The 27,510-nt window shown below is 38.9% G+C and overlaps 1 protein-coding gene across 7 annotated transcripts in view; it reads left to right on the top strand.

The window, feature by feature from the left end:
* kalrna (kalirin RhoGEF kinase a) overlaps positions 1–27,510 on the top strand; it is a 758,514-nt gene that overhangs the window by 531,334 nt on the left and 199,670 nt on the right. For all 7 annotated transcript variants that reach the window (XM_039757406.1, XM_039757408.1, XM_039757407.1 and 4 more), the window contains one exon: positions 5,859–5,961. In XM_039757406.1, the coding sequence (XP_039613340.1) occupies positions 5,859–5,961 (103 nt within the window). The remainder of the gene's footprint in view (positions 1–5,858; positions 5,962–27,510) is intronic.

The raw sequence follows: 27,510 nt of genomic DNA, 5'->3' as shown, positions 1-27,510 counted from the left end.
AAAAATGCTGTCTGAACTAGTATGTGGATAATAAAACAGAAGGGATTTATAGGTTATAGGTTAAGGAAGAGAAGAGTGTTTTAATAAAGTAGTAGTACTATTAATTGCGTATACTGTTTTGCTGTTTAACCTCAAGGCAATAACCCTGGGCTGAGGGTCTCTTGGGCATAGAATTCTATGTAAAAACAGTTAACCCTGAGTGTCTCTCAGATTAAGCTGTTATGATCTGAAGTACAGTGTTAACCCTGAATAATGCTGAGGACAGTATTCTGCTGCCATCTAGCGGGTAAAAAAAATCCTGATTATTTCTAGGCTTTTGCTACCCTGTGGCAGCTCATCAATATTTATGAGTGGGACAGACGCTTCAGCCAAAACACGCAATGGTAAGAAATGAAAAGCTGTAGAGCCATTTTAGAACAACCTGAAACTGAATCATTAGTTAAATTAAGCAATAGTGATGAAAATGTGAATTGGCCATCGGGACATTGACACAAATTGTGAAACTAATGCATACGGCACTGTATGATCGAACTGCCATGATATTACTGGTGAACTTGGTCTATGAAGCTTTAGAATGACAAAAGGCAAAATGACTGCAGTCAAGTGGAAGGACAAGAAGGTGTTAGCCTCCTAAGCACTGTTCACAATAAAGCAAGTGTTAATGTTTGTTTCGGGAAAATGTGGATGTTGCTAAGCCTTGCGTTGTGGTAGCCTACAGTTACCCAAAGGGCAGCGTTGACTGTGCGGATCAGGCGCTGACAATCTACCATCTCGTGCACGAGCAAAAGAGAGATATTATAAGAAAAGGTGTGTAAAAAATGCTCCTACTAACCCGATTGCAACTTCAGGCTGTGCGTTGGTGACTGTTTCAAAACATGTCACATGAAGGAGGTATACTACATCTGTATCAGTACAAAACTGGACTCTAGATATACCTGTCCTACTGTATCTTTATTGATGTTTTGGTATTAACATGTTTCTGTTACATACTGTATAATAACTTTTTTCTTGTTGATAAATAATACTGTACATAATGCTAAAGAGGTTAACTTTATTTAAAGTGATTTAGATTTTGATATTTTTTTCTTTTGCTACATTAAATGGAAACACAAAAATACTTACTCTCTTTATATAACTGAAAGAAATTATAAACAATATGTAACATTATAGTCTGTAGAAGCCAGTGCAGTTACAAAAGTGCACACAAGAAAAAAGTGCTGACAAAAGTGTGCGGTTACAAATAAACACATTTAAAAATATGCGCACAGACAAATGTGCATAGCTAGTGGAATTTAATTTAGTGTGTGCTTATGAAGATGAAGTAAAAAGTTTGCCTGTAATATTTCTTCCCAAACTACAGGCATCCAAGTTAATATATATCAAACTTAATCTCAGCCTTCAACAGGTAATACCAACATAATGATGGGTGCCACTTTTTAAATCGCATAATCTTTTGTCCTTGCATTTTGTTTTGTCTTGCCACATTTTCTTTATTTGATTAACATTACTTTTATAAAAAAATCTTTGCTTTCCAGTAATAAAAACATACTTTTCAGAAGTAAAGTTACAGTTCATGAGAATTCATTGTTCTGACTGTTAGGTAATTTTTAACTTTTAATGGTAATGTAAATCAGTAGGCACCTTCATCTCATATAGTAGACAGTGAGTGAGGGTGCTAGCTAATGAAGCTTTACATAAGAGGTACTGTATACACTTGGATCCCGTGGAGTTTAATGTAAAATTTGTGTGTACAGGACCATTTCATGGTCATGTGGGTAAGAATTGTGGAATGAAAAATTGCCTTTAATTTGCAGTAGAACTCCAGTAAAATGATACTGGTTTTAATATAAACAAAAATAGTACAGTACATTATAAAAAGGACTGTTTGATGACAATACCATTACATTTAAAATGTTATTCTGAGCACCAGATATTTAAAATATATTGAAACAATGGAACATACAAAGAGCAATAAAAACCAACCAGTATCATGTAGTTGAAAATATTGTGAAGTAATTTTAAGCAGGCTTTCACTGCTTGTAGATTCAGAAATAAAGGAATTGAACAATGTGAGTTGGGTTTAATGCACCCCTGGCACACCAAACTGTTGTCCAGATGGAAGCAAGGTGTAAGCAATAGAAATAACAAATATGTTGAATTTGTCTGGAAACATTTGTCCCTATGATGCTGTAGCTGCACCAATACTTGGTTGACAAGGATGTGAAAAATGGCAGATTTGATATCTGTGTATGCATTATACATCTAAATACAACACATACTTCCATATAACCAGGCACACTTTTTTCTCATTTAATTTTCCTGAAGTTTCAAAATGTACATGTTACCTAATGGGGACGCTGTTATACTGTTTGTTTTGTTGCATGTGTTTTCAAGAATGCTATCTTTCTGCATAAGAAAGATTTTCCATATCAACTCAGAGTAAACAAAAGGGGAACTTGGCCTCTGATGTCAATAGTGCATGCCTACATCAAGAATCTTAATTTTAGTTTTCCCTGTGTTATATTTTTAATTAATGTGCATTGGACAGAAGCAGTCAGAGTATTTGTGGGAACTCAAATGAAAACAGTCTGGAACACACTTCTAATGTACTGTATATATAAATAACATATACCTTGGATCTACACTTGCACTCTCTGGCTTCATAACATTATTTGTATTTCAAGCTTGTGATACATAGCTTAATCATGTTTAACATCCAAAAAGACCAAACGAAACTGTAATTGCAGTTGGTATATCTCTGTGTTTTTATTATTTTTTTAGCCTCTAAAAACTGACAAATGACTAGCTAGAGGTTTAGTTATGCTTAGAACTTGAGACACAAGTACTAGCAGCATTCATTTTTTGCTGCACTCTTTTTTGCCTCTGTACACTTGTCACCACAGATTTGTTTTGCCACATCATCTTGTACACTAACAGCCTTGTCAAAAAATTATCTGATTGTTGCCCTTTCAAATGTATCAAGAAATATGACTGTCTTGACATAAGTCACATTTCTGCTTAGTTTTTATCAGAGCTTCTGTAACCTTCTTCCTGTTAAACCCTGTTCTGCTCATTTCCATTGCACAGTAAGTGGTTCCCTACAACTGTGCTTTTATGCTGTTCTCACAACTCCCACACATAAACATACTGGCAGCAACACTGCAATACACAATAAAGACAGATAAACATCTCACTTTTGTAACTGAATAGCACTGTAAGTTCTGTCATCTTCAAGAGCCTAGAGGCTCTTAACTTGATGTATAATAAAAGCATTTAGGTCTTCATTCTTTAAAGAGTTGTTTGGAGAATACAGCTTTTGCCAGGACTGGAAACCATCTATAAATTTGGCATTATTGATTACTTGTGTAAATTGAATTCAACAAGTGAGTAGAGTTAAACAAACTAATATCTGAATTGTCTGTATTTTGTATGACAACTAATGGTTGTCAAATGAGTGTGCATCTTATTGAAAACGTGTTTTTTGTTTCTAACTATACTAGTACCAAAATGAGCTTAATATTGATATTACCAGAATTTAAGTATGCTGTCCATGTGTGTATAAATAGCGGTAATGCCCGGCTGTCTCTCAGTTTGGAAAAAAGTGAAACAGTTTCCATTTATCATTTGCCAATTAATTTCTCATTTGAATATTGTTCAAAGTCAAACTGCCATCATTAACGTTTAATAGATTATAGTTGCCACAAATCATTTAGAGTGCATTATTGCCAATGGGAGCAAGAACAGTATAACTTCTTTCCTGATCCTACTCTGGAACAGGTCCTGTATAGTCAGCCATGTGAAAAGCATGGTTCTTTGAGGTAAACTCCAGGTTAGACATCCTGGTTAGAATAGCAGCCTTGATTACGTGTGAATGAAATGACAATGTTGTCACATTTCTCACAACCTTGATGTGTATTTTCCTTCTGAATTAAATTAGAATTTACAGTTTTGGGATTTTCCTTAATTTTTCTAAACAGGTTCACACGTTTAAGTTTTTTTTTTATTAATCACCGAATCTGTGCTTTTGGATATTTTCGCTTTCCCTCACTTGGTAATTATGTTGTGGTGAACATCGGAGACAGAGACACTTTCTTGCTTATTTATTAGATGTCTAAAATTTTATGTAAGCTGCAGTTACACATTTTTGGCAGTGTTGAATGCTTGTATAGCGCTATTTTCTTTTTGAAACATTTGGAAACAATTAATGCATATTTTAAAAAATCCCCTAGTGAATGAGTTGAGTTTGGGAGCCTCTTAAACCCTAACAGTGAATAGTCCTGTACCAGGATGAGCCAGGCAAATGAGGACACAAACATGCAGCATGGAGTAGGTGCAAAAAGGTGTCAAGACATTTTATTAAAATCTAAAAAGAAAAATGGTGCAAACAGTACAGTGATTCAAATCTTCAATAAATAAATAATCCAATAGAATAGTGAAAATGTGGAGGTTAAAAAATCCAAATAAATAATCCATAAATAAAGGTTAAAATTCCAAAGCCACCGTCCACTTTTCGGCGCCACGGGTTCCCAGCAGCATGCTGTGCCTTGCCCTAACTGCTTTGTCTTCTGCTGCCACTCCTCGACCTTGCACGGGATGCCCTACAAGAATTGGGTCATTCCAACTACTCCTAGAAACGATCAACTGGAGGAACTCCTTTTGGCCACCAAGTGTTGGCCCTATACTCTTCCTAGGAGCTTTCCTCTTGGCTGCCTGTCTCCATTCTCCCACACCGGCTCTCTCCCATTCTTGCCTTTGTTTTCTTGTCTTTAACCTCAGCCTCTCCATCTTTCTATTTCTGTTTCTCTGTCATTTCTCGTCCCCCATCTGCTGTGCAGGCTACTCTTAAATTTGCTTAATTGGGCACATATGTGACCCTTGCCTACGCCTAGGTGAGAATGCAGCATTTCACTGATCCACTTGCATTTGCACATGAGTGCGCAATCGGGCAAGCACCGCAGTGAACCCCGGAGCAGGGCCCTCAGGGGCACACCTGCACCCGTTCTGAGCCTGCACACTCTCAGAACCTGATTATTTATTTAAAATCTCCCCTATACCATGGACCACTTATCACAATGTTCCTCTTTATTCATAGCTCTTCACTGAGGGCTTGGTCATAAAAGTCAACATAAATCTCCAGAATGTTTTACAAGAATATCTTTTGTTTTGTAGTCCACAGAAATGCTATTAAATGAACTTAGCTTTTAACTTGCTCTGTGTGGGTGAAAGGGAGGGAGAGAGTCTGGTAATGAGCTAGGGTCCTGACCAGGGTGTAGTACCTCATCACACACAGCATTCATTGTTGCTGCCTCCATCTGGTTGAGTTCATACTGTAGAGGAACAGTTTTTTTAAAGGATGGGAAAAACTGATTTATAATATAAGTAGCTAAAGAAACCTGTAACTTATCTATTAATATGTGCTTTTCTTTTTCAGATAAATTGTTTTTAACTGAAGTGCAGTGAAACTGTTTTTTTACTGTTAAAGCAGTGTTTTTGAAATGCATACTTGTTATTTATATGTTTTGTATAGTGTACAATTCAGTGTATATCCTATTCAGGTTTGTGTGTGTTAAAAAGTTATTAATAAAAACAAAAGCAGAGAAACATTTAAGAAATAACTACAATCTAAAATCATTTTAGTGTGTTAGGTTTCAAATCTTAAGCAAACATGCTGTATGAAATTTGTTACATGTTTTTTGTTTTAGTTCCAGACTGTCGCTGCCAAAAATAGTTGTTCAGCAGAACCTGTCATTATAGTTTAACTGAGGCTTTCAAGCAGTTTGCTCTATAAATATGCAACTACTGTTGAGCATGCCAGTATAGGCAGACAGCTCCTCTCACTTTCCGCTTTCTTTTACCAGGGACACTGGAGAGGATGCCGACAGTCAGGGAGATGGAAGTAGTCAGCCTGATACTATTTCTATTGCCTCAAGAACTTCTCAAAATACAGTGGACAGTGATAAGGTAGGGGGCCATTGTTTCTTTGTACATGCTGGAGTAACAACTGTTGCTATGAACATTACATACAATCACAGTGAGTAAAGCAGCAAAATTATTGTTTTCATTGTCTGGTTAGCTTTGCCTGCACTCAGACATTTTGGCTTTTCTGCTTAGTTTTTGTTTTCAATTACAAATATGAAATATATCTTACCTTTTTTCAGTCATGATATTTGAATTCTAAAAGAATAAGTTTATTTCCTTAAAACTAGTGTATAGTTATTTTTGATATACTGCAGGACCTGCAAAAATTATGCACTTGAGTTAATTATTTCAAGACTGCATACAAAAATATGTTCTGTGTGAACTCATTGAAAATTGAGGGGGCTGAAAGAGATGAGACCTTCTATAGTGAGCCCAAGCACAATGTTCTTCACAAAGCAAAATGAGATAATTAGTTTTTTACAATTAAGTGAATATACAGTAGATTGTAATGCTCTGCTTTACATGTCAGCAAAATTCAGACGAGTCTGTAAATGACATCGCTTTAATGTCTCTTTCATAAAAAAATCTTGATTAATATATTTAGATTACTGCCATGTTCATCCATCTGTCCACCTAGCTGATTAATTTGGAAAATGTTATTTTTGGAACCAAAAAACCAGATATAGGAAAAATAAATTATTTTAATAATTTTTTTTTTTTTTTTCATTTTTAATTAAGAGCACTGCTGGAATTTCCAAGAAATTTAAGACAGCACAATCTGCATTCTTCTCCAAACTAAATTGATTCAGTACTTTTAACAGCCTGATTTCAGATTGGTTTCAACAATCCCACAACACACAATTTTAAAACAGTGTGTAATGTAATGAACACAATTGTTAAAATGATTATACAACTTTTTATTATTTTGGTGTCACCCATAATCCCAACTTCCTGCTTTGTTGCTGACTTATTCTCAATTACCAGTGTTTTTTGTGTGTTGCTCATCTTTAAATTAAATGTGTAGGCATTATGAGAGAGATGTTGAAATAAAAAATGTATTAAGATGTTTCCAGACAAAGTCTGGAAAAAAAAACAAACCCTGGTGTGATTTTCCTGAAAGTCTTGTTCGTTTACGTAGATGTGACCATTACAATCACACTCGGGTACAGACCAAAACAACTGGACCAAGCCCTGTTGGAAAGGGTGGTCTCTGTACAGTACCAAGCGAACCCTGGAGCATTCTGCATGACATGTGAATTTGATCCATCATTAGAATGATGTAGCTACAGGAAATACGGTGCATTCGGGTGAATTTTTGTGGCAGTTGTTGGTAATTAAGGCATCCTATTCACTGCTTAATAAATCGAGAGTTAACATGGAGCATTAAAAACAATAGAAAGGTAAACACAAATAAGAATATAGGTTAAAATGTCACACAATGTGCCTAAAACAACTTGTATAACTAACTACCAGTCAGTGAGAGCAAGCCTAGCACCTGATCCAGGCTCACAGTGTATCACGCATAATAGCTGAAAAAGAAATAAACAGGTGTGAGTTCACTCATGATTGGATTGATTAATACATAAACAGAGGTGTCAAGAAATGAACAGCAGGGCCCCGAGGGACCCCTAATCCTGCATCACAAAAGTGATGCTCACAGATTGGGTGTCCACTCAATGTGATTGCTTTTCAGATAAAGTGGCACAGTAACTTTTGACATACTGTATGTAGTAGATGTTAATTAAATATGATAAAATGAACATTATTAACAAATTGTTATAGGAGTTAAAACAGTAGATATGTAATTTGAGAACCTAAATTGAGGATTTGTTCATACAGTTCTTACTGGGGAGTAAATACAAAACATTATATAGTTAAATGAAACTCGCCTGAAATGTCTACCGCCATAAAACCGAAGTACACCAGCACGTCCTTTTCAAACCATGCATTGTAACACTTACGTTTTAAGTATTTTTCCAGTTACTCAATAATAAGTGTTTTGCTCATAGAGCTGTGTTTTGTAAATAAACCAAATAATTATTGAAAATTTGGCAGTATGCAAATACAACTGTTTTTAGCCCTCAATGATACTTTTCCCAAGGAAAAAGTTTCTGCCCAAGGAAAAAATTCTACACTACACCCATGCCATGTTTATTCGTATGTTTGCTTTGGTTGAAATTCTGCAGTTTAAAATGCAAAGAGACTAACTGGAAACAGAAACAAAGTAACAAATCATCCCCTGATTCTGTACAAAAAATATTGACTTAAGTGTGAAAATGCCTTAAAATTCACTAAATCCTTCACTTCTACTTTATACTTACACATCTGGCCAAAGGTTTGTTTGTTTAGGCTTTCTATTTCTTGCTGAACACCTGGTTTAGAGTTTTGTTTATCATTTTTGTTAATGTCCTCCTTATGTAATTTGTGGCCTTGATACCTGTGCTTACCTAGTAACTGCTAATAACAAAATATCTTTTAAAGTAAACCCTAAGTGGTCCCAATGATACCCAAAAGAGTATGTTCAAAACTGAAGGCATTATAACTAAAGCCTCAATGGTGTTCTTCAATCACTTCACTGTACATGACTAAATACAATACCGTGCACAAGTTATTATTATTTTGTGTTTGGGTGGTGCGTTTTTGTGACTTTGAGGATGAAGCATAGTAGTTTACATATATTTTTCTCATTGGAGGCTAGCTAGTTTAAGTGATGTGCATAGAATCATACAGTGAAGAGTCAGAGGTATAGAATGAACTGATGGACTTCTGCACCTGTCAACGCTCATCCTGAGCAAACCACTCCAGCTGTGTCAGGTTTGAATGGTGCCATATCCAGACTGCATGTTTCAGTTCTTTCCATAGAAGTTCAATAGGATTGAAATACGGGCTTATAGTAGGCCACTACAGAGTGGTCCAATGTTTTGTTTTCACCCATTCTTGGGTGCTTTTAACTGTGTGTTTTGGGTCATTATCCTGTTGGACGATCCATGAACTGTGCCTGAGACATAGCTTTCAGATGCTGGGTGATGTTTCACTGTATAATATCTTGTTAGATTTGAGATTTCATTGTTCATTGCACAGACTTGAGGCATCCCATCCCAAATGCAGTAAAGCAGCCCCAAGCATAACCAAGCCTCCTCCATGTTTCACAGTAGGTATGGTATTCTTTTCTTCGAAAGCTTCATTTTTTCATCTGTAGACATTGAGCTGATGTGACTTGCCAAAAAGCTCCAGTTTTGTCTCATCTGTCCAAAAGACATTCTCCCAGAAGCCATGTGGTTTCTTGATATTCATCTTATCAAATTCCAGTCTGACTTGTTTGTTTTTTATTTTCAACAGTGGAGTCCTCCTGGGTCTTCTTCCATTAAGCCCACTGTCACTCAAAAGAGACAGATGGTGTGATCAGACACTGATGGACATTGACCTTAGAGTTCATCTTCTTTCTGTTTGGAAATTAACCTTGGCTTTTTGTCTGCCATTCTCACTATACTTCTGCCAATTCTGAGGTTGATTTTCCTATTGCATCCACATCCAAGGAGGCTGGCTATAGTCCCATGGACATTAAGCTTCTTAATAATATTTGCAATTATTTATTATCTTTTCTAGGGGTACCAACAAATGTGTCCAGACCATATATCTTTGTAGAATAAGTGATACTTTTATCACTTTTCATACTTGCTTTGCTTTACTCAATGATATAGCAAAGGAATGTAGGTATATATGGCACAATTGCTTTTAATGTAATCACTTTTCAGGAGGCATACAGTAATTTTTCAGTGAGCCATAAGGGCACTAACAAAATTCACCTTGCCTGGAGATACAGATTTGTTAAAATACACAGAAAACAAAATAGAAACAGATTAACATAAATGGGAACCAAAAGTATCCGTCCATTAATTAATTGTAGAAGTATGACAAGTTGATAACAAAGGTGACAAAGTTGTAAGAAATCGAATCAAAGACGAAGTTAAACATGGAGTCCTGGTGCCTAATTTATAAAGCTTGCATGCACACTAAAAGGGCCTTGAAATGTGCATATGGAACTTCCCACTCAAACATTGTGATTTGTAAAAGAAAACTTGATGCGAATGCTTGCGTATATTTATGGCAAATCTGACCCAAGCATGCATAGTATTTCAGAGAAACTGGTAAATGACGACTGCCTTGATCAAGCAGGGAAATGCATCCAGACCAGCTAAATGACGACTCACACATATAGTGATTCATATCACCAAGCTGTTACTATAATATGCATTGATGTGACAAACATATTAAACCTGAAAGTGTTATATATGATGCATAGTTCCTTTTAAAGAGTGGTAATGCTGTGTATTTGCACTGAAGAGCTTTTTTTGGTTTTTCATCGCTTTATATATCCTACCTGTTGTCACTTCTCAGGGAACAGGCCAACAGGTCAGGAATATCTCAGCCAAGCTTCAGTTCACTCCTCCTGTACAGGCAGTCTCCGGGTTACGTAGAAGATAGAGACTGTAGGTCTGTACTTAAGTTGAATTTGTTTGTAAGTTGGAACAGGTACATTATTTTAATAAATGCTATTGTTGACCGACTGTAACCAAGTGCTCTGTCAATGAATGATGGAGTTTCACCTCTCTCTGACCTTTTTATTATTTCTACTTTATTTTAAGTGGGGCTGGTTTTTCTCTTTACTGTATCACCAGCACTTGCATCAGATTTGTGTTTCAGAGACATTCTTGAAGGGTGAAAACAAAAGGTTAAGATGAGCTCTTCTGCACAGCACTGTCCACGCTATCACAGCAGCAAGGCACCAGTCGTCAACACGTCTGATGTACTGACGAGACAACTTCCTGCAATGTGCATAACACTACAAGCAGGCCTGCTATTGAGAATGACTGGAGGCGGCGAGGAAGGGTTCATCACTCGCCCACCACACAGTCACTTCCACTACAGTATGCTGCCTGCAGCGTCCGCCCACTGAGAATGAACACGGTGCATCCAAAGGCAGCTAGTGAATCACCCCCATTCAATAGGCAGCCATCAGAGGCACATTATGATGCTACCCCCCTCAATGGCCTCCGTTCAGCCACAACCGGGTCACTGCTTGCAGCATTACCAGCCGAACACTGAGAACAAACGGGGCAGCCGTGTGTGCTGGGTGGGCAGTGAAAAAACCCCTTCCACTCCATCCAGCCTGTGTCCGGTCAGGAGCAGTAGCATCGACAGTGTAGCGGGCAGGCAGCGAACCATCATCCTGCACACCAGCAATAGCTGTGGCCCCGGTGACTATGGACCACGGGTCACCGCTTGCTGCCGGGAGTCGCCCGTGGGACACTACACTGCGCGAGCAGCAAAATTGCCCCCCTCCAGCCACTGTTTGCAACATCCCCAGGCCGAAGATGACAGAGCGGCAGTTACTGAGGTGCATGCGTCGCAGCTGTGGCCCCGTTCTTAAGTCGTAGGTTGGATGTCCTGATCCTGGGGACTACCTGTACTTGAATCCATTAACCAGCCGATTAGGTGCTGCACCCATTTTTCGTATTGGTGTGCATTCACAAAACATCATTTTTTATTTTTATTTTTGCCAGCATAAAAAGGCAGTTGACTGCAGTGTTCTTTTCTGCTAATGTAACCAAATCACTTTACTGCATCCATATTGCAATAAGGGCATCTACTGAGAATGAAGCTGCTTTTGTTAAGCTAAGTTATTATATTCCATTAACTCTAGAATCCCTGAAGCTTACGATTTTTTTTTTGCTGTCCCTGACCTGTTTAAATTTTCCTGACATACACCAAGAAGCTCGTAGCTCCTTATCACTGCACTAATAGCCCGCTTTTTTTTTTTTGCAAATGTATGGATACACAGGATGTTACAGACTCACATCAAATGTAAGTTTTTATTATAATAATAATAATAATAGTAGCTCATTATTCAATGCACTAAGCACAGATAATGTGTGGTTCAAACCTGTTACCTCATGGTTACTAAACAGTAGCTTATCCACTGCACCATCTACATAGATTCATGATGGAGCAGGGTTACCACTGTGACAACTAGCTGAAAATGAAATGCGCAAACATGTGTATGCAATCTTTTACTTTGTACAGACTGATAGTTGGGCTTCAGCAACATGTCAGTTGGACAATTTCTTTTTCTTTGGTTTTATTCTTGCAAAAAAGCATACTTGTTTTGTGTTTATCATAGTTAGCTAGATGTGAGTTTCCCCAGTTTCACCTGCTGTTTCCTATTGATCATGAAATCGGTGATCCATTGACAGGTGGAGGCAGGGATTGAAAACTGGAAGGGTTTCGAGTGAAGGAGCTCCAGGATTATTGTGTTGAAAGCAGAGCTGAAGTCCACAAACAGAATCCTTGCATATGTCCCCTGGATTGACAAGATGTTGAAGGATGTAGTGCAGACTTGACTGCATCATCCACTGACCGGTTCTTTCAGTAAGAAAACTGAAGGGGGTCCAACACGGCAGCTGTGATGTCCTTTAAGTGAGCTAACACCAGTCTCGGTCTTTATGACCATAGATGTCAGAGCAACAGGTCTGTAGTCATTCAATTCTGTTATGCTCGATTTTATGGGGACCAGTATGATAGTGGCTTATTTGGAGCATAAAGGAACTTCACACAACTCTAATTGACTTGTTGAAAATCTGAGTGAAGACAGGGGCCAGTTCATCAGCATATATGTGAAGCCAAGATGAGACTAACAAAGATCATGTCTCAGTGGCCTGGGTTAAACTGTGATTTATTTATTTTGAGGCAAACTAGATTTGGTCAAAGTGACAGTATTACAGTGGAGGAAATCAGTATTGAATGTGTTAACATTTATTTAGTAAATATACTTCTTATCAGACATTGGTATTAACTCAAGAAGTCCACAAATATAAAGAATTCACAACATTAAAGGCCATAAATAAAGGTATGTGTAATAAGGTGGATTGCCACAGGGGAAAAGTATTGAATGCGCTAACTTAATACATAGTGGAGAAGCCTTTGTTTGTAATGACAGCTTTAAGACATTTCCTGTATGAAGAAACCAATCACCTGCAGTGCTCAGTTATGATTTTGACCCATTATTGTAAAGTGTCTTTAAATCTTGAAGATTCCGGTGGGACCCACTTATGAACTCTGATCTTTAGTTACTTCCACAAATGTTCAATTTAATTTAAGTCAGGTGATTGACTAGGCCATTCTAACAATTTGATTTTACAGAAAAAATGTTGACACATTCAGTACTTATTTCCCCCACTGTATACATGGTGGTTGGCTTGTTGGTAAGGTAACTGGCTGAACCCTCAGTTTTTCATACATTTTATACCTTTCGCTGTATCAGCAATTATATCATTACCAGTATGGCACACTGCACGTTGACTTGAGCATTCCTAGTTTTCATACTCTTTCTCTGTACGTTTAGCATTCGTTTGCTCAGAGGTTGATGTGCTTGCTGTTTCCTGAGCAGCTCCTGTTTTCTCTACCGTAACGGCCCGATTTCTTCGTCAGCGTCTTTTCACGTTAAAACTAATTAAATCATTGTTTGTGTTGCAATTACTTAGTACATTTTCTTTCATTTTTCACTTAAGCTGGCACTTAAGTTTTCAATCTGCCTCAAGAATGATTTGATATGAAGAGGTAGGGGAAATGCCGGTGAAAGTGGAAGGGATAAATGGCACCCCTACCCATGCACCACATGGCCGCTGCTTAGAGTTGATTGTATAATAAAATAAAATTAAAATGCAAAGAGGAATAACATTGTAAGTCAATCATCACCCGGAAAGCGCATAGTAGACGTCACGTTGTATATGCGTACCAAATTTCAGGCCAGTAGGTCAAACGGATTGCAAGCTACAGGTGATTTAAAATCCTGGACAGACAAACGAACAGCCACGGTAGCATATTATATATAAAGATTGTTTAAGGCAAGCGGCTGAAATGAGTTTCCTTCGCAGGGTGTCTGGGCTTTCCCTTAAGGATAGGGTGAGGAGCTCAGTCATCCGGGAGGGGCTCAGAGTAGAGCCGCTGCTCCTCCACATCGAGAGGAGTCAGATGAGGTGGCTCGGGCATCTGATCAGGATGCCTCCTGGACGCCTCCCTGGTGAGGTGTTCCGGGCACGTCCAACCGGGAGGAGGCCCCGGGAAGACCCAGGACACGCTGGAGGGACTATGTCTCCCGGCTGGCCTGGGAACGCCTTGGGATTCTCCCGGAAGAGCTGGAAGAAGTGGCCGGGGAGAGGGAAGTCTGGGCTTCTCTGCTTAAGCTGCTGCCCCCGCGACCCGACCTTGGATAAGCGGAAGAGGATGGATGGATGGATGTTTAAGGCAGTTTTGGTATTGATTGAAAAATGTAAACTTCTTATGCAGAGTCTGTTCTTTTTGGAAAAATAAAATTTCATTATTTATGCATTTTACAATTTGAAAATATTTTTTTATTCTGTAGCACAGTGGTCTACTTTTAAATAACTTAATTGATTTTTTATATAGTACTGTACTATTACAAGATACTTCACAGGGCAAACATGGTTGTAATACAATATCAAATATACAAATAAATAGACTAGAATAAAACAAGCACAGCAAATTCATAAAATAAAATACTGACAGATACCGTACATGACTGACAGTAGACACTTTGTTCAGTCTGTGAACACCATTATTCATTAGTCCATCACATGGCACACTCAAACAATGTAGAGTTGCCATTTAATGTAACTGGTATATCATTAAGAGGAAAGCCATAATACTAAGCAAAAAACAATTTAATATAGAGGATGTGCTAACTCCAAAGTCAATGGCTAAACTGGAATTAAAATCCAGGATTCTGAAGCTTTGGTGGCCACTATACTGCCAAACCTTGCAAACGTACATACATTTTTTTTATTTCAGTGAATAGCAGGGATAGCTGAAACTCATGAATGAAGTGGCCTCTCTTACCTGTAAATTTCATTAGACCTCACTCTCATGTCAAATCATTAAGTTATACTTTACACAGTAAAATCTGTGCCTCTCTATAAAATAAACAGTGTTGAGTAGAATGTCTGAGAAAATAAGTCAAAGATAATGGAAGCATGCATGTCACATATCAGTAAAAAATGTTAAATGTAATTGTATTATCATATTCTTAAATCACATAGAAATAATAGTAAAAGAAAGAAAATAATCCAAGACTGTTGTAAGTCAATGCCGTAGGCTAAGTTTAAAAGAATACATGTGTAGCGGTACGGAAATGCAACTGGCAGAAATCCGAACAGTGCACATATTGTGCTGTCAGATGACTAGGTTTGCTGTTAATAATTGTACCATCTGACATATTGAAAAAGCAACTCTGGTTTCCATCTGCAAGGCATTTCGTCAGTACATAAGGGTGTAGCATACACTTAAACAAACCTAGTCCAGTCTTATCTTAATTTCACCCTTAAATCACAAGACATGTTGTATGTTCATGTGACCACGCCTTAAGCAGGAAATTTGAGTCGGCTACTCTAAGCCTGTATTAGAAGACACAAATGCAGGTGTTTATAGGCAAATGCTATACACAGTGAATTTTTAAAACCAGGCAGTGATGTGCTACAGCAAAAAAGATTCAAGCAAACTCCCAGAGGACAGTCAAATAAGAGACAAACTCCATCATGCCTAAGTCAGAAAATTTGAAGACTTCAAGAGGAGAGACATTTGTAAGTAGTTAAGTTAGAAATACTTTAATTTAAGCATTCAGTTGATCTAGAACAACAGTTGACTTTATATTTGAAAATATATTTGTACCTTTTGCTTGATATTATACATCTCAACAGTTTGAAATTATATTTTTAACTGTTTAGATTACTAAAAGTCTTCTGTGTATCATTGTAGTTTTCAGAGTATATTAACTGACTGACCAAGATACAAGTCACATAATTTATTCTCCGCCTTATAAATCAGGTAAGTTGTTATCAAAGGATGGCCTGTTCCTAGTTTTCACTTAGAGGTATGCATTAAATATGTTAGCCAGTGGTGTGTGATAAGATCGTTCAATTAACATGCATGTTGGCTAGTAATAAAGGTAGAATAAATTTAAGTGACTTTCTTTATTGACATACGGGCAGCTGTGAACCTAGGGTACCTTCATTTAGTCCTGATATAACAGTCCAGGAGTCTTTTAGTTCAAGAATATCAATGTAGAAATGCATTCAATTAACCTTAGGAATGAGTTAACGTATATGAAGATTTTCACAGGAGTGATTGGCCATTAAATACAACTGGGCAGAAGTGGTGGATGTTATCATGCACACAGGCTAACTGGTAGATCTGAATTGCCCTAGTATGACTAAGCATCCCTCCTGAGCTACACCATAGGCTCAGCTGTGGCTCATTTTTTAATTGAGTATAAAAGAATACCTAACAATATAACCAAAGTATATAAACTAACTTAATTTTTAAAAATAACATTTTGTGAAAACTTCAAAAATACTTTTAGTAAAGCATTTTCAAACCAAGCATTTGGTTTGTAAAAGAAAAAAAAAAAGAAACAACTTTAGATATAAAATATACCAGTGGGATTATTGTTTGACTAGTTTGGTAAATTAATATATACAATTAATAAATGAATAACTGATTCCGTAATGTCCTAAGTCGACCTGTAAAAATACTAAATAAAACTGGATTTATTTTTTGTTTCAAGCAAATAAAGCAATAGATGTTTGTGAATAACACTTCAGTTTTACTATTTGCTTTACATATTTGCAGTTCTATTAAGATATTACCAGCTCAGTGAGGCTCTCTTGAAATCATGTTACCACCCTAGCACATCACAATGTAGAAAGCCACCCTGGCCATCACACAGTTATAGAACATGTACAGAAAATGTAAAGAAAGTCGCTTTGATGCAGCACAAGTTAATAACCAGCTTCTTGGTTTTAGTGGTGTTAAACTGCAGGCAATTCCTCCTGCACCAAGAAATAGAGTTCTTTATCTTACAATCTTGGTCTTTCTAATCTTCTTTATAGTGAGAAGTTAAGCAAAATTACACCTTTTATTGGCTAACTAGAAAGATTATAATATGGAAGCTTTTGTGGCAACTCAGGCCCCTTCTTCAGATCTTGCCTGAGTCCAGCCTCTCAAAGGTCTTCATCGTGTGGGATGTAAGGGTCACTGCTCTGTAACCATTAGGTGAAGAGGTGCCTGCCATCTTTGGAACTGTAACAATACAGTGGAACCTCGGTTCACGACCAGAATTCGTTCCAAAACTCTGGTCGTAAACAGAGTCGGCCGTGAACCGAAGCAATTTGCCCCATAGGATTGTATGTCAATACAATTAATCCGTTCCAGACCGTACAAACTGTATGTAAATATATGTAAAGCTTAAGCACAAATCTAGTTAATTACACCATAGAATGCACAATATAATAGTAAACTAATGTAAAAACATTGAATAACACTAACACAAAACACCCAGGCTTCCGAACAGGCTCGCTCGCTCTCGCTCTCTCTCTATCTGAACAGGGAGGAAAATTTGAACAAATCCGAACTTTAAAAACCAACCACAAGCAACCAAAAAAGTAACAGTCACGCTATAAGCCTTACAGCCCGATTACTGTACAATACAGTACAGTAAACAATTTTTTTAAAAAAAAATGAGTTTTAAGCACAGGGAAAAAAAGGAACATTTGAAAAATCTGTAATTTAATAAACCACCAAGAAAAGTAACATTGCAACAAATCGCGCTACGAACCACTCCATGTAAACACTTTTTTTTAATGAGTTTTAAGCACATGGAAAATACGAACATTTGAAAAAAGAGAAAAGTAACATTGCAACAATTCACTCTATGAACTGAAAAATTAACTTTTGAAAAATCAGTAATACAAAAACCATAAACCACCAAGAAAACTAACCTTGCATGAGTCGAGTTCTGGCATGAAGTGAGGAGGTACTGGGTGGAGAGGAGATTACAGTTTTGAGGGAGAGTCTGGCTCCGCGATGGAGGGATGTTTTCCTTCAGGTGTTTTCTCTCTTGTGCTTTCTTGGGTTTCTGGTGTTTTTAGCTGTCTAGCTGGTGGGAGCGAAAGCCTCATGCAGCCATTCCAAAAACAAAGTTCTTGTGACCCAACCCTTCGTGTTTGCCCTCCACATTACTGGCAGTCTGGCTTTGTTTACATTGTGCTGCTTGAAAGCACAAGGGTTCTCAAATTGGTAAATGAGTAAACTGGTAAACAGTTTTTCCACCTCTTCCAGCACTTGAAACCTCAGCTGCTTTAATAGATTCTTTCTGCTTTAGAATAGTCGAAATCATAGATTTTGACTACTTGTACTCGGCGGCAAGATCAGTAACACAAATGCCACGCTCAAACTTTTCAATAATTTATTTCTTTACTTCGATTTCAATCTTCTTCAAAACTTTCTTCTCACCACTCTTCACTTAGAAGCCATAGTTAACTGCAAAAGCACACAAAATACTGTAGAGCACAAAGAGATCACAGGTAAAGCATGCACATCTGACTGAGAACAATGAACAGGAAGCGGAGCAGCTCTGCTTAAATACAGTAATCGGCGCGTGTGAACCAGCCGGGCAGGCACGCACGTGCAGGCTCGCTCTGTCTGTCTCTCTCTCTCTCTCTCTCTCTCTCTCAGCAGCACCCACCCTCCCCCTCTCTCTCACGCACCCTCCCCCTCTCTCTCAGCAGCAGGCAGGCACGTATGACCGAGAACAATGCAACACGTGCGGAAATCATCGGCGCGCACAAACCGAAAGGAAAACTGGCTTGTTCGTATACTGAGTGTGTGATCGTGAACCGAGGCAAAAGTTTGGCGAACTTTTTGGTCGTGAAACGAGTTGTACGTGTACCGAGACGTTTGTTAACCAAGGTTCCACTGTACTTGATGTTTATTACAGCAGCAGCACATTTTGGTGTCTTAGTGACAGACTGAATACAGTAAGTGACAGAGGATACAAGAAAATTAGTTCACACAGACTTGTTCTTTGTAGTCTTGCAGCTTTTCCTGAGTGTATCGTCTATAGTTGAAGAGATTTTTATCAATTAAAAATCTTAAAGAATATAGGAAAATGTATTTTACAGATTTAAGAAAACTATTCAGCTCATTTGGTGTAGTGTACATTACATTAAGTAGTTTGTTTTTGTGTTTGTCCTTCTGTATACAGTATGTTTAACACTAGAATCCCTGAAGCTTGCGATTTTTTTTTTTGTTGTCCCTAACCTCAGTAAATTTTCCTGACATAAGGCATGAAACTCATAGCTCCTTATCCATGTGCTAATAGCCTGCTTTTGTTTTGCAAATGTGTAGTCTAACAGAACACAGCCAGCTACACTGAAACCCACCCTAACCCATTCAGTCAGATGAAGGCATCGCTCTGCTGTAATTCTCACGGTTAAAGTCTGTGTTGAAGTGTTTATCTGGCGATGCGTTTGTAAGGAATTATGTACAGTCGTGGCCAAAAGTTTAGCTGTTAGGTGGTGAAGGGGTGAAAGATAGCCAGTTAGAGACCAGGGATGATTAGGGGGCCAGAATGACTTAGTCATGGAGGGCAGTTTAGCCTGAGCATTTAGATGCTGAGGGATCTTTTATGACTACAGAGAGTCAGGACCTCAGTTTTAAGTCTGATCCAAAGGATAATGCCACATTTACAGCACCTGTCCCTGCACTGGGGCCTAAGGATCCATGTTCAGGCCACTGGGTAAGTGCTCTCTCTTGGCCTTACCAACACCTCTTCCAGGAGCAACCCAAGCTTTTTAATGGTTGGTCTCCCATCCAAGTACTGGCAGGGCCTAAAATTGTTTAGTTCAAGTGGATGACCTGTTGTGAAGTGCATATGTTTATAGCTGCTGGAAGATGGCTTATTCCACTTCAAGCAGTGTTGATAATCTAACCCTGGATTAACCAATAAGCACATGCTTAAGTCACCAAATAAGTGAAACAGAGCAGCATAGACTCTTTAAAAAAGTAGGAGAAAGCTTCAGGTATATATAAAAGTTCTAAGTAGTCAATAGCAAGCATTATTTTTACATCTTTAGATCATTATGTGTTGAAATGGGGTATAACTTCAGAGTTAGAAAGCAGTGGCATGGGAGACATTTTATTTCATATAAATAATGTTTTTTCATGAATCACTTTTCAAAAACTTCTCCACCAGCGTCAGTTTTTGTAAAACTAGCAAAATACCCGCGCTTCGCAGCGGCAAAGTACTGCCTTAAAATTTTTATTAAGAAGAAAATTAAACCTTTTTAAATTGAGGGAAAATATACCAATAATTATTTATTAAGGATCTCTTTGTATACCACATTTTGAGTTCGGCCCTCTGGTTGTAATATGACCAAGCTGTGCGCTGAGCTCACTCTTGAGCATGCAACGTACAGTTGGCCATGTGAACAGTAATCTTGTTTAAAATCTCACAGCTTGGATTGCTGCTGTCATAATCGGTTTGAGTTTCATGGTTTGTTTCAATTACGACAGTATTTGCAGGACTTGTGTTGAAGTGACATTCGGCATCTGTCAAGCGTTGTAAGTATACAACCGGTTTCATCGATAACTTCACATCCAGCTTTTGAGAGTTTAAACATTCATAAACATCAAAGTATCCACTACTGAAATCATCACCTGTGAGTCTAAGATGTTTAAGAGGTACTGGCAGTTGTCGAAAGGTGTAAAATATTTGGCCAATTCGGTACATTTGAAAGCGACAACCGAACAATTCAGCGGCAGCCATCAACTCACATGCAGAACCATAGGTGAAGGGCTTAAGCATTTCACTCTTATAGTGCTCCTGTGTAGTATAATTATCTCCTGTACCATCATCAGTCCACACGTTGAACCTGTCCCAGTCATTCAATACATAAGACACAATGTTCCTCCGGATATCAAGAGTGAGCCTGATATGGCCGTGCAATATGTAACACAGAGAATGGAAAAGGTTGGTGCCATCTCCGAGCATGGAAACCACTCGGTAAGTGACAGTTTTTTGATCAATGGTGATCACCTCGATAGACATGTTAATGGGGGTACGGTTGGAATGATAAAGGAAATGGGTACCTGAACAATGTAAAGTAAGTCTAAAATACCTAAACAATAACTATAATCGTAATAAACGAACAATAAAACAGCGGAGAAGCCGTGGATTAAATAAAAAGGCTGTAGTTATCAGCAGGGAGACGTGAATCCCGTGGCGAAGCATGGAAGGGAATGTAGAGACTGGAGCAACGGTCGGCCTTATATAGGCAGGCAGCCAACAGCGTGGGAGGCGTTGGGATGGGGGACCCAACGCTGCCTCACATGGTGACCGAGCTGCAGGCTATGGACGTATATATGTACGTAAGTAGGGTTCAGTTCGCATTGGGAACCCGCGTACCAAATTTCTTGAAGATGGGCCCATAAGTAACAAAGACCGTAGAAAAGTTCAATATGGCGGCCGACAGTGGCATCATACCACTGAAATGAAACCTGCTTAGCTTTTGTAAGTAAGCTGTAAGGAATGAGCCTGCCAAATTTCAGCCTTCTACCTACACGGGAAGTTGGAGAATTAGTGACATTGGAAAGTTCAATATGGCGGCCAACAGTGGCATCATACCACTGAAATAAGTACGTACATCGGTTTCGGTTAGCGCAGGGAAGCTGCCTACCAAATTTCGTGAAGATGGGGCCGTAAATAAGAAAGTTCAACTTGGAGGATGTTGTCGACCGTTATGACCGTTACGTGTAGAATTTCGAAATGAAACCTGCTTAACTTTGTAAATAAGCTGTAAGGAATAAGCCTGCCAAATTTCAGCTTTATGCCATAAGAGAAATTTTAATTATATTATGATGTAACATTTTGGCCATATTACTCACCCCTAGTAATCACTAAATTCCTTTTTGTCTCCAAAATTGGCTGAAAACTGTATAAAATATTCTTTGAGTCCGAGGATTTCCTTAAAAAAATTAAAACAGACACCAGATCATGGCAACAAGCAAATATTGTTTTTTTCCAGCCATGGTTTTTTCCTTGCCAATCTCCCATAAATGCCCTTTTTTTGCAGTGGAGATTGTTCAGCAAAGAAGATCCTCTGCATTCACAGTAATAACTTCTGCAACGTGACAGTTCTTGTCAGAGTAACATATCTGAGAAGAGATTTTTCATTTTCATTAACTAAATTTAGAGGGGCTGCCTGACCTAGGCAGTATGACTGTAGTTAAAAAAAATTTTTTGCCACTTTTATGTGATGGACCACACCGAGTTCCAAGGTATGCTCTGTGCTTTTGATATGCTGCTCTTTAATTACATCCCTGACTTGTTTTGGATATTGTTTTTTCTTCATTTTGGATACTCAATCCAACCATACTCTTGGACCTTAATTAAAGACAGGGGATTTATCTTCATAAATTAATTGAAATGGTTAATCTACATTTCTCCTACACAGGTGGAGACCATCAACAAACAGACTGAGTTAGAAAAGCAATCCAGTGCACCTCTGCAAAGTTAGTGTTATATTTGCAGAGGGTAAAAATACTTTTTAAATCTCACAATTTTGATTTCAGAAAGGTTTTCAGTTTGTTTTTTTGATTTGGCATGATGTACACTATTTTATAGATTAGCTAGAAAAAAATATTTCATATATTCACTTTCGAATCTGAAACTATAACATATATAAATACATTTTGGTGATAAGTGCTTTTTTAACACACTGCTAATAAAAAGATAAATAAAAATGTAGCCTCTGAACACACTTGAATGGTACAGAGTGCATATAGTTTCTGACTTGTTTTATTTGTGCCTTTTCTCTCAGTTCATAAAAATGGTGCAAAACTAGTGTGCATGATCTTTGTGAAGACAGTATTAACCAGTATAACACCATGCTGCCTATATTTGTGCCTCGTCAGGATATAGCTCATATCAATATGAGGACTGGTCATGGTATTGGAGTGGATTGTGGATCTCAGTTTTCTTCCTTTCCTGTGGTGTTTAGATTCTTCAATGTCTTGTCTTTATGTAAATGATTTACAGCTCCACTAATCCTTATGAATGTGGGCATCCTTCTACTCAATTTATTATGTCATTTAGCCTTAGAGTTGGCATCACTTATGAGCTCTTGTCTGTCTGCCAGTTGTTTCAAAAGCCACTGTCTACAGCAGTCCCTCCTCTGAAGCCGTACTGTGTGTTTTTCCCATTGTTATTTGTGTGAACACCCACACTTTTCTTTAAATAGCAATTTTTACATCATTTAAGTTAACTTGGAATTATAAAACCTCTAAATAAATACCTCCAAAAGAGGTTGACTGTATTGGATTAAGTTTACAGTGTGGCTAATTATTTTGTTATTTACTTTTTAAAATTTATTTAACTTTAAATTTAACATATTTAAAACGGGTGGAGTTTTGCTAATGGCAAAGCCCTCACTCACTCACTCATCACTAATTCTCCAACTTCCCGTGTAGGTAGAAGGCTGAAATTTGGCAGGCTTATTCCTTACAGCTTACTTACAAAAGTTAAGCAGGTTTCATTTCGAAATTCTACATGTAACGGTCATAACGGTCGACAACGTCCGCCATGTTGAACTTTCTTATTTATGGCCCCATCTTCACGAAATTTGGTAGGCGGCTTCCCTGCGCTAACCGAAACCGATGTACGTACTTATTTTGATGGTATGACGCCACTGTCGGCCGCTATATTGAACTTTCCAATCTCACTAATTTTTCAACTTCCCGTGTAGGTAGAAGGCTGACCCCATCTTCACGAAATTTGGTGGGTGGCTTCCCTGCGCTAACCAAAATCGATGTACGTACTTATTTCGGTGGTATGACGCCACTGTCGACCGCCATATTGAACTTTCCAACGTCACTAATTCTCCAACTTCCCGTGTAGGTAAAAGACTGAAATTTGGCAGGCTCATTCCTTACAGCTTACTTACAAAAGTTAAGCAGGTTTCATTTCGAAATTCTACGCGTAACAGTCATAACGGTCAACAACGTCCGCCATGTTGAACTTTCTTATTCATGGCCCCATCTTCACGGAATTTGGTAGGTGGCTTCCCTGCGCTAACCGAAACCGATATACGTACTTATTTCGGTGGTATGACGCCACTGTCAGCCACCATATTGAACTTTCCAACGTCACCAATTCTCCAATTTACCGTGTAGGTAGAAGGCTGAAATTTGGTACTTATTTCGGTGGTATGATGCCACTGTCGGCCGCCATATTGAACTTTTCAACGGTCTTTGTTACTTATGGGCCCATCTTCAAGAAATTTGATATGCGGGTTCCCAACGCTAACTGAATCCTACTTACATACATATATACATCCATAGCCTGCAGATCGGTCACCGTGGGAGGCGTTGGGATGGGGGGTTCTTGGCTGCCTGCCTATATAAGGCCGTCCATCGCTCCAGTCTCTACATTCCCTTTCTTGCTTCGCCACGGGATTCACGTCTGCCTGCTGATAACTACAGCCTTTTTATTTAATACACGGCTTCTCGGCTGTTTTATTGTTCATTTATTATGATTATAGTTATTGTGTAGGTATTTTAGACACTTTACATTGTTCAGGTACCCATTTCCTTTATCATTCCAACCGTACCCCCATTAACATGTCTATTGAGGTGATCACCGTCGATCAAAGAACTGTCACTTACCGAGTGGTTTCCATGCCCGGAGATGGCACCTACCTTTTCCATTCTCTTTGTTACATATTGCATGGCCATATCAGGCTCACTCTTGATATCCGGAGAAACATTGTGTCTTATGTATTGAATGACTGGGACAGGTTCAAGGTGTGGACTGATGATGGTACAGGAGATAATTATACTAAACAGGAGCACTATAAGAGTGAAATGCTTAAGCCCTTCACCTATGGTTCTGCATGTGAGTTGATGGCTGCCGCTGAATTGTTCAGTTGTCGCTTTCAAGTTTACCGAAATGGCCAAATATTTCACACCTTTCGACAACCGCCAATGCTTCTTAAACATCTTAGATTGACAGGTGACGATTTCAGTAGTGGATACTTTGATGTTTATGAATGTTTAAACTCTCAAAAGCTGGATGTGAAGTTATCGATGAAACCGGTTGTGTGCTTTCAACGCTTGACAGATGCTGAATGTCACTTCAACACAAGTCCTACAAATACTGTCATAATTGAAACAAACCATGAAACTCAAACCGATTATGACAGCAGCAATCCAAGCTGTGAGATTTGAAACAAGATTACTGTTCACATGGCCAACTGTATGTTGCATGCTCAAGAGTAAGCTCAGCGCACAGCTTGGTCATATTACAACCGGAGGGCCGAACTCGCAATGTGATATACAAAGAGATCCTTAACAAATAATTATTGGTATATTTTCCCTCAGTTTAAAAATGTAAAATTTTCTTCTTAATAAAAATTTTAAGGCAGTACTTCGCCGCTGCGAAGCGCGGGTATTTTGCTAGTAAAGAAATAAATGGTTTATTTGATAAAGTGCTTCTTCCTAATATTTACTCTAGAACATGACATAAATGTTGATTGTAAGACTGCACAGTAGTGTTAAGAAAAGAATAAAGAAGCAAATGTTTTAATCAGTATATTCAACATGTTAATTGAAATATTCCGTAAATATCATAAGTATTGTCTACAAAAGATAACTAAAACAGACATTGGCTTGTTGGTCATCTTAATGTAATGTGGGAGACCGTCCTTGACAAGACCCTGAAAGTTGTGGGCTGTGTTGGTGTTCCCAGAAGGAGGTATTTCAACTTGCTGGATTTTATGAAGAAGAGTTGCAATGTGAGGTTTGATGGCAACTCCAGTCTGTACCGAAAACTGAGAAGGACTGCTGCGAGGGCACTGAGGGCAGATAAGGAGGCGTTTGTTAGAGAAATCTGTGAGCAAGTGACACAGCATATATGGTCTAGTGACCCATGTCCTGTTTACAGAGGAGTTGAAGCATTACGCACATCCAGATCTGTTCCTCAGAGTCAAGTCAAGGCCGTTAGTGGGACTGTCCTTACAGATGGTGCTGCAGTTGTAACCTGCTGGGCTGGCTATTTTGAGCAGCTATTTAAAGCTAATCCACTGGCTAGGACATGATCCTCCAATTAGTTGTGATCCACCCAATCACAACAAGATTGCACAGATGGTGAACCAGTTGAGGGTAGGGAACGCTGCAGGGATCTGTTATATCCATGGTGGACTTCTCCAGGCAGATGGTAAGGCTATCCTCCTAGCAATGCAAGCAATTTTTACTTCCGGTTGGGAGAGGGACTGGAAAACATGACTTACTGTCCCTTATTTGGAAAGGGAAGGGTGATTACCAGGATTGTTGCAAATACAGGGTGATAACACCACTCTCGGAGTTGGATAAGGTCCTTGCTAGGGTCATTCTCAATAGAATCCGTGATCACTTGCTCACCTACCAGCAACCAAAGCAGTCTGTTTTTGTGCCTAAGGAGTCTACCATTGACTGCATCCTGGCACTGAGGGTTTTCATCGTGCGCAAACGCGAATATCGGCAGAGTTTCTTTGCAGCCTTTGTCGATTTTTGCAAGGCGTTCAACTCAGTTGATCGAGCTGCCCTGTGGGACATCCTGAGGGTTCACGGGATCCCCTCGTGGTTACTGTGTATCGTGGCCAGCCTGTACATTGGTACTGTGAGTGCTGTGCAGAGTGGAGGCAGAACCTCAGTGTTTTTCCAGTTGATTTTTGGGTTCGTGATGGGTGTGTTCTTTCTTCCACCTTGTTTAATGGTGGCATGAACTGGGTGTTGGGCAGGGTCTTGGGATCTAGCGTCTGTGGGGCATCTGTTGGTGAAGAAAGATTCACTGATCTTGACTTTGCCGATGATGCTGTGATCTTCACAGAGTCAATGGAGGCTCAGATCAGGGCTCTTGAGGGACTGAGTGTCAAGGCTTGTGTTTTGCATAAAAACCAAGATCCAGGCATTCAATGACCTCTTGGGCACAGCCATCAGCAGAGTGTCTGTCTGTAGAAACTGTTCACTATGTCGAGAGGTGTACTTACCTCGGCAGTGACATTCATGTCTCCGGTGACTCTTACTATGAAGTCAGTATATGGTTTGGGAGAGCATGGAGGTTTCATGAGGTCGCTGGAAATGGGTGTGTGGCACTCCTGATATCTATGCGATAGGACAAAAGTCCAAGTGTTTAGAGTCATGTTGCTTCCTGTTTTGCTATAAGGCTGCGGGACATGGACACTATCTAGTTACTTGAGACTGGACTTCTTAGGTACTGTGTCTCTTTGTCAACAATCGCTTATTCAACACAAAGTCAAACCAGAGGTACCCAAGGATTCTTCAGAGTCCCGAATGAGGCACATTACCTGCATTGTGAAGGAATGTCAGTTACTACACCATGGCCATGTGGGGTGATTCCTCAAGGGTTATCTGGCTCTCAGGATCCTCATTGTTGAGGACTCAAGCGGCTGGACCAAGCTAAGGGGACATTCACGTAACAACTGGCTGTGGAAGATAGACGATCATTTCCGGAAGGTGGGACTGAACCACTTGTCTGCCTCTGTGTTTGCCACCTGGGATCCTGAGCTGTTTCATCATGTGGTGGTGCAGCAATGCGCTGTACCAGTGCATGCTCCTTTTTTTTTGCTTATTTATAAAACTTATTACAGATTGCCAAACAACTTTAGTACAATACAAAAGACA

This window comes from Polypterus senegalus, chromosome 6 (assembly GCF_016835505.1).
Source record: "Polypterus senegalus isolate Bchr_013 chromosome 6, ASM1683550v1, whole genome shotgun sequence".
NCBI classification, from domain to species: Eukaryota; Metazoa; Chordata; class Cladistia; order Polypteriformes; family Polypteridae; genus Polypterus; species Polypterus senegalus.
Note: the sequence above shows the minus strand (reverse complement) of the source record. Positions and strands in the feature narration are given on the sequence as shown.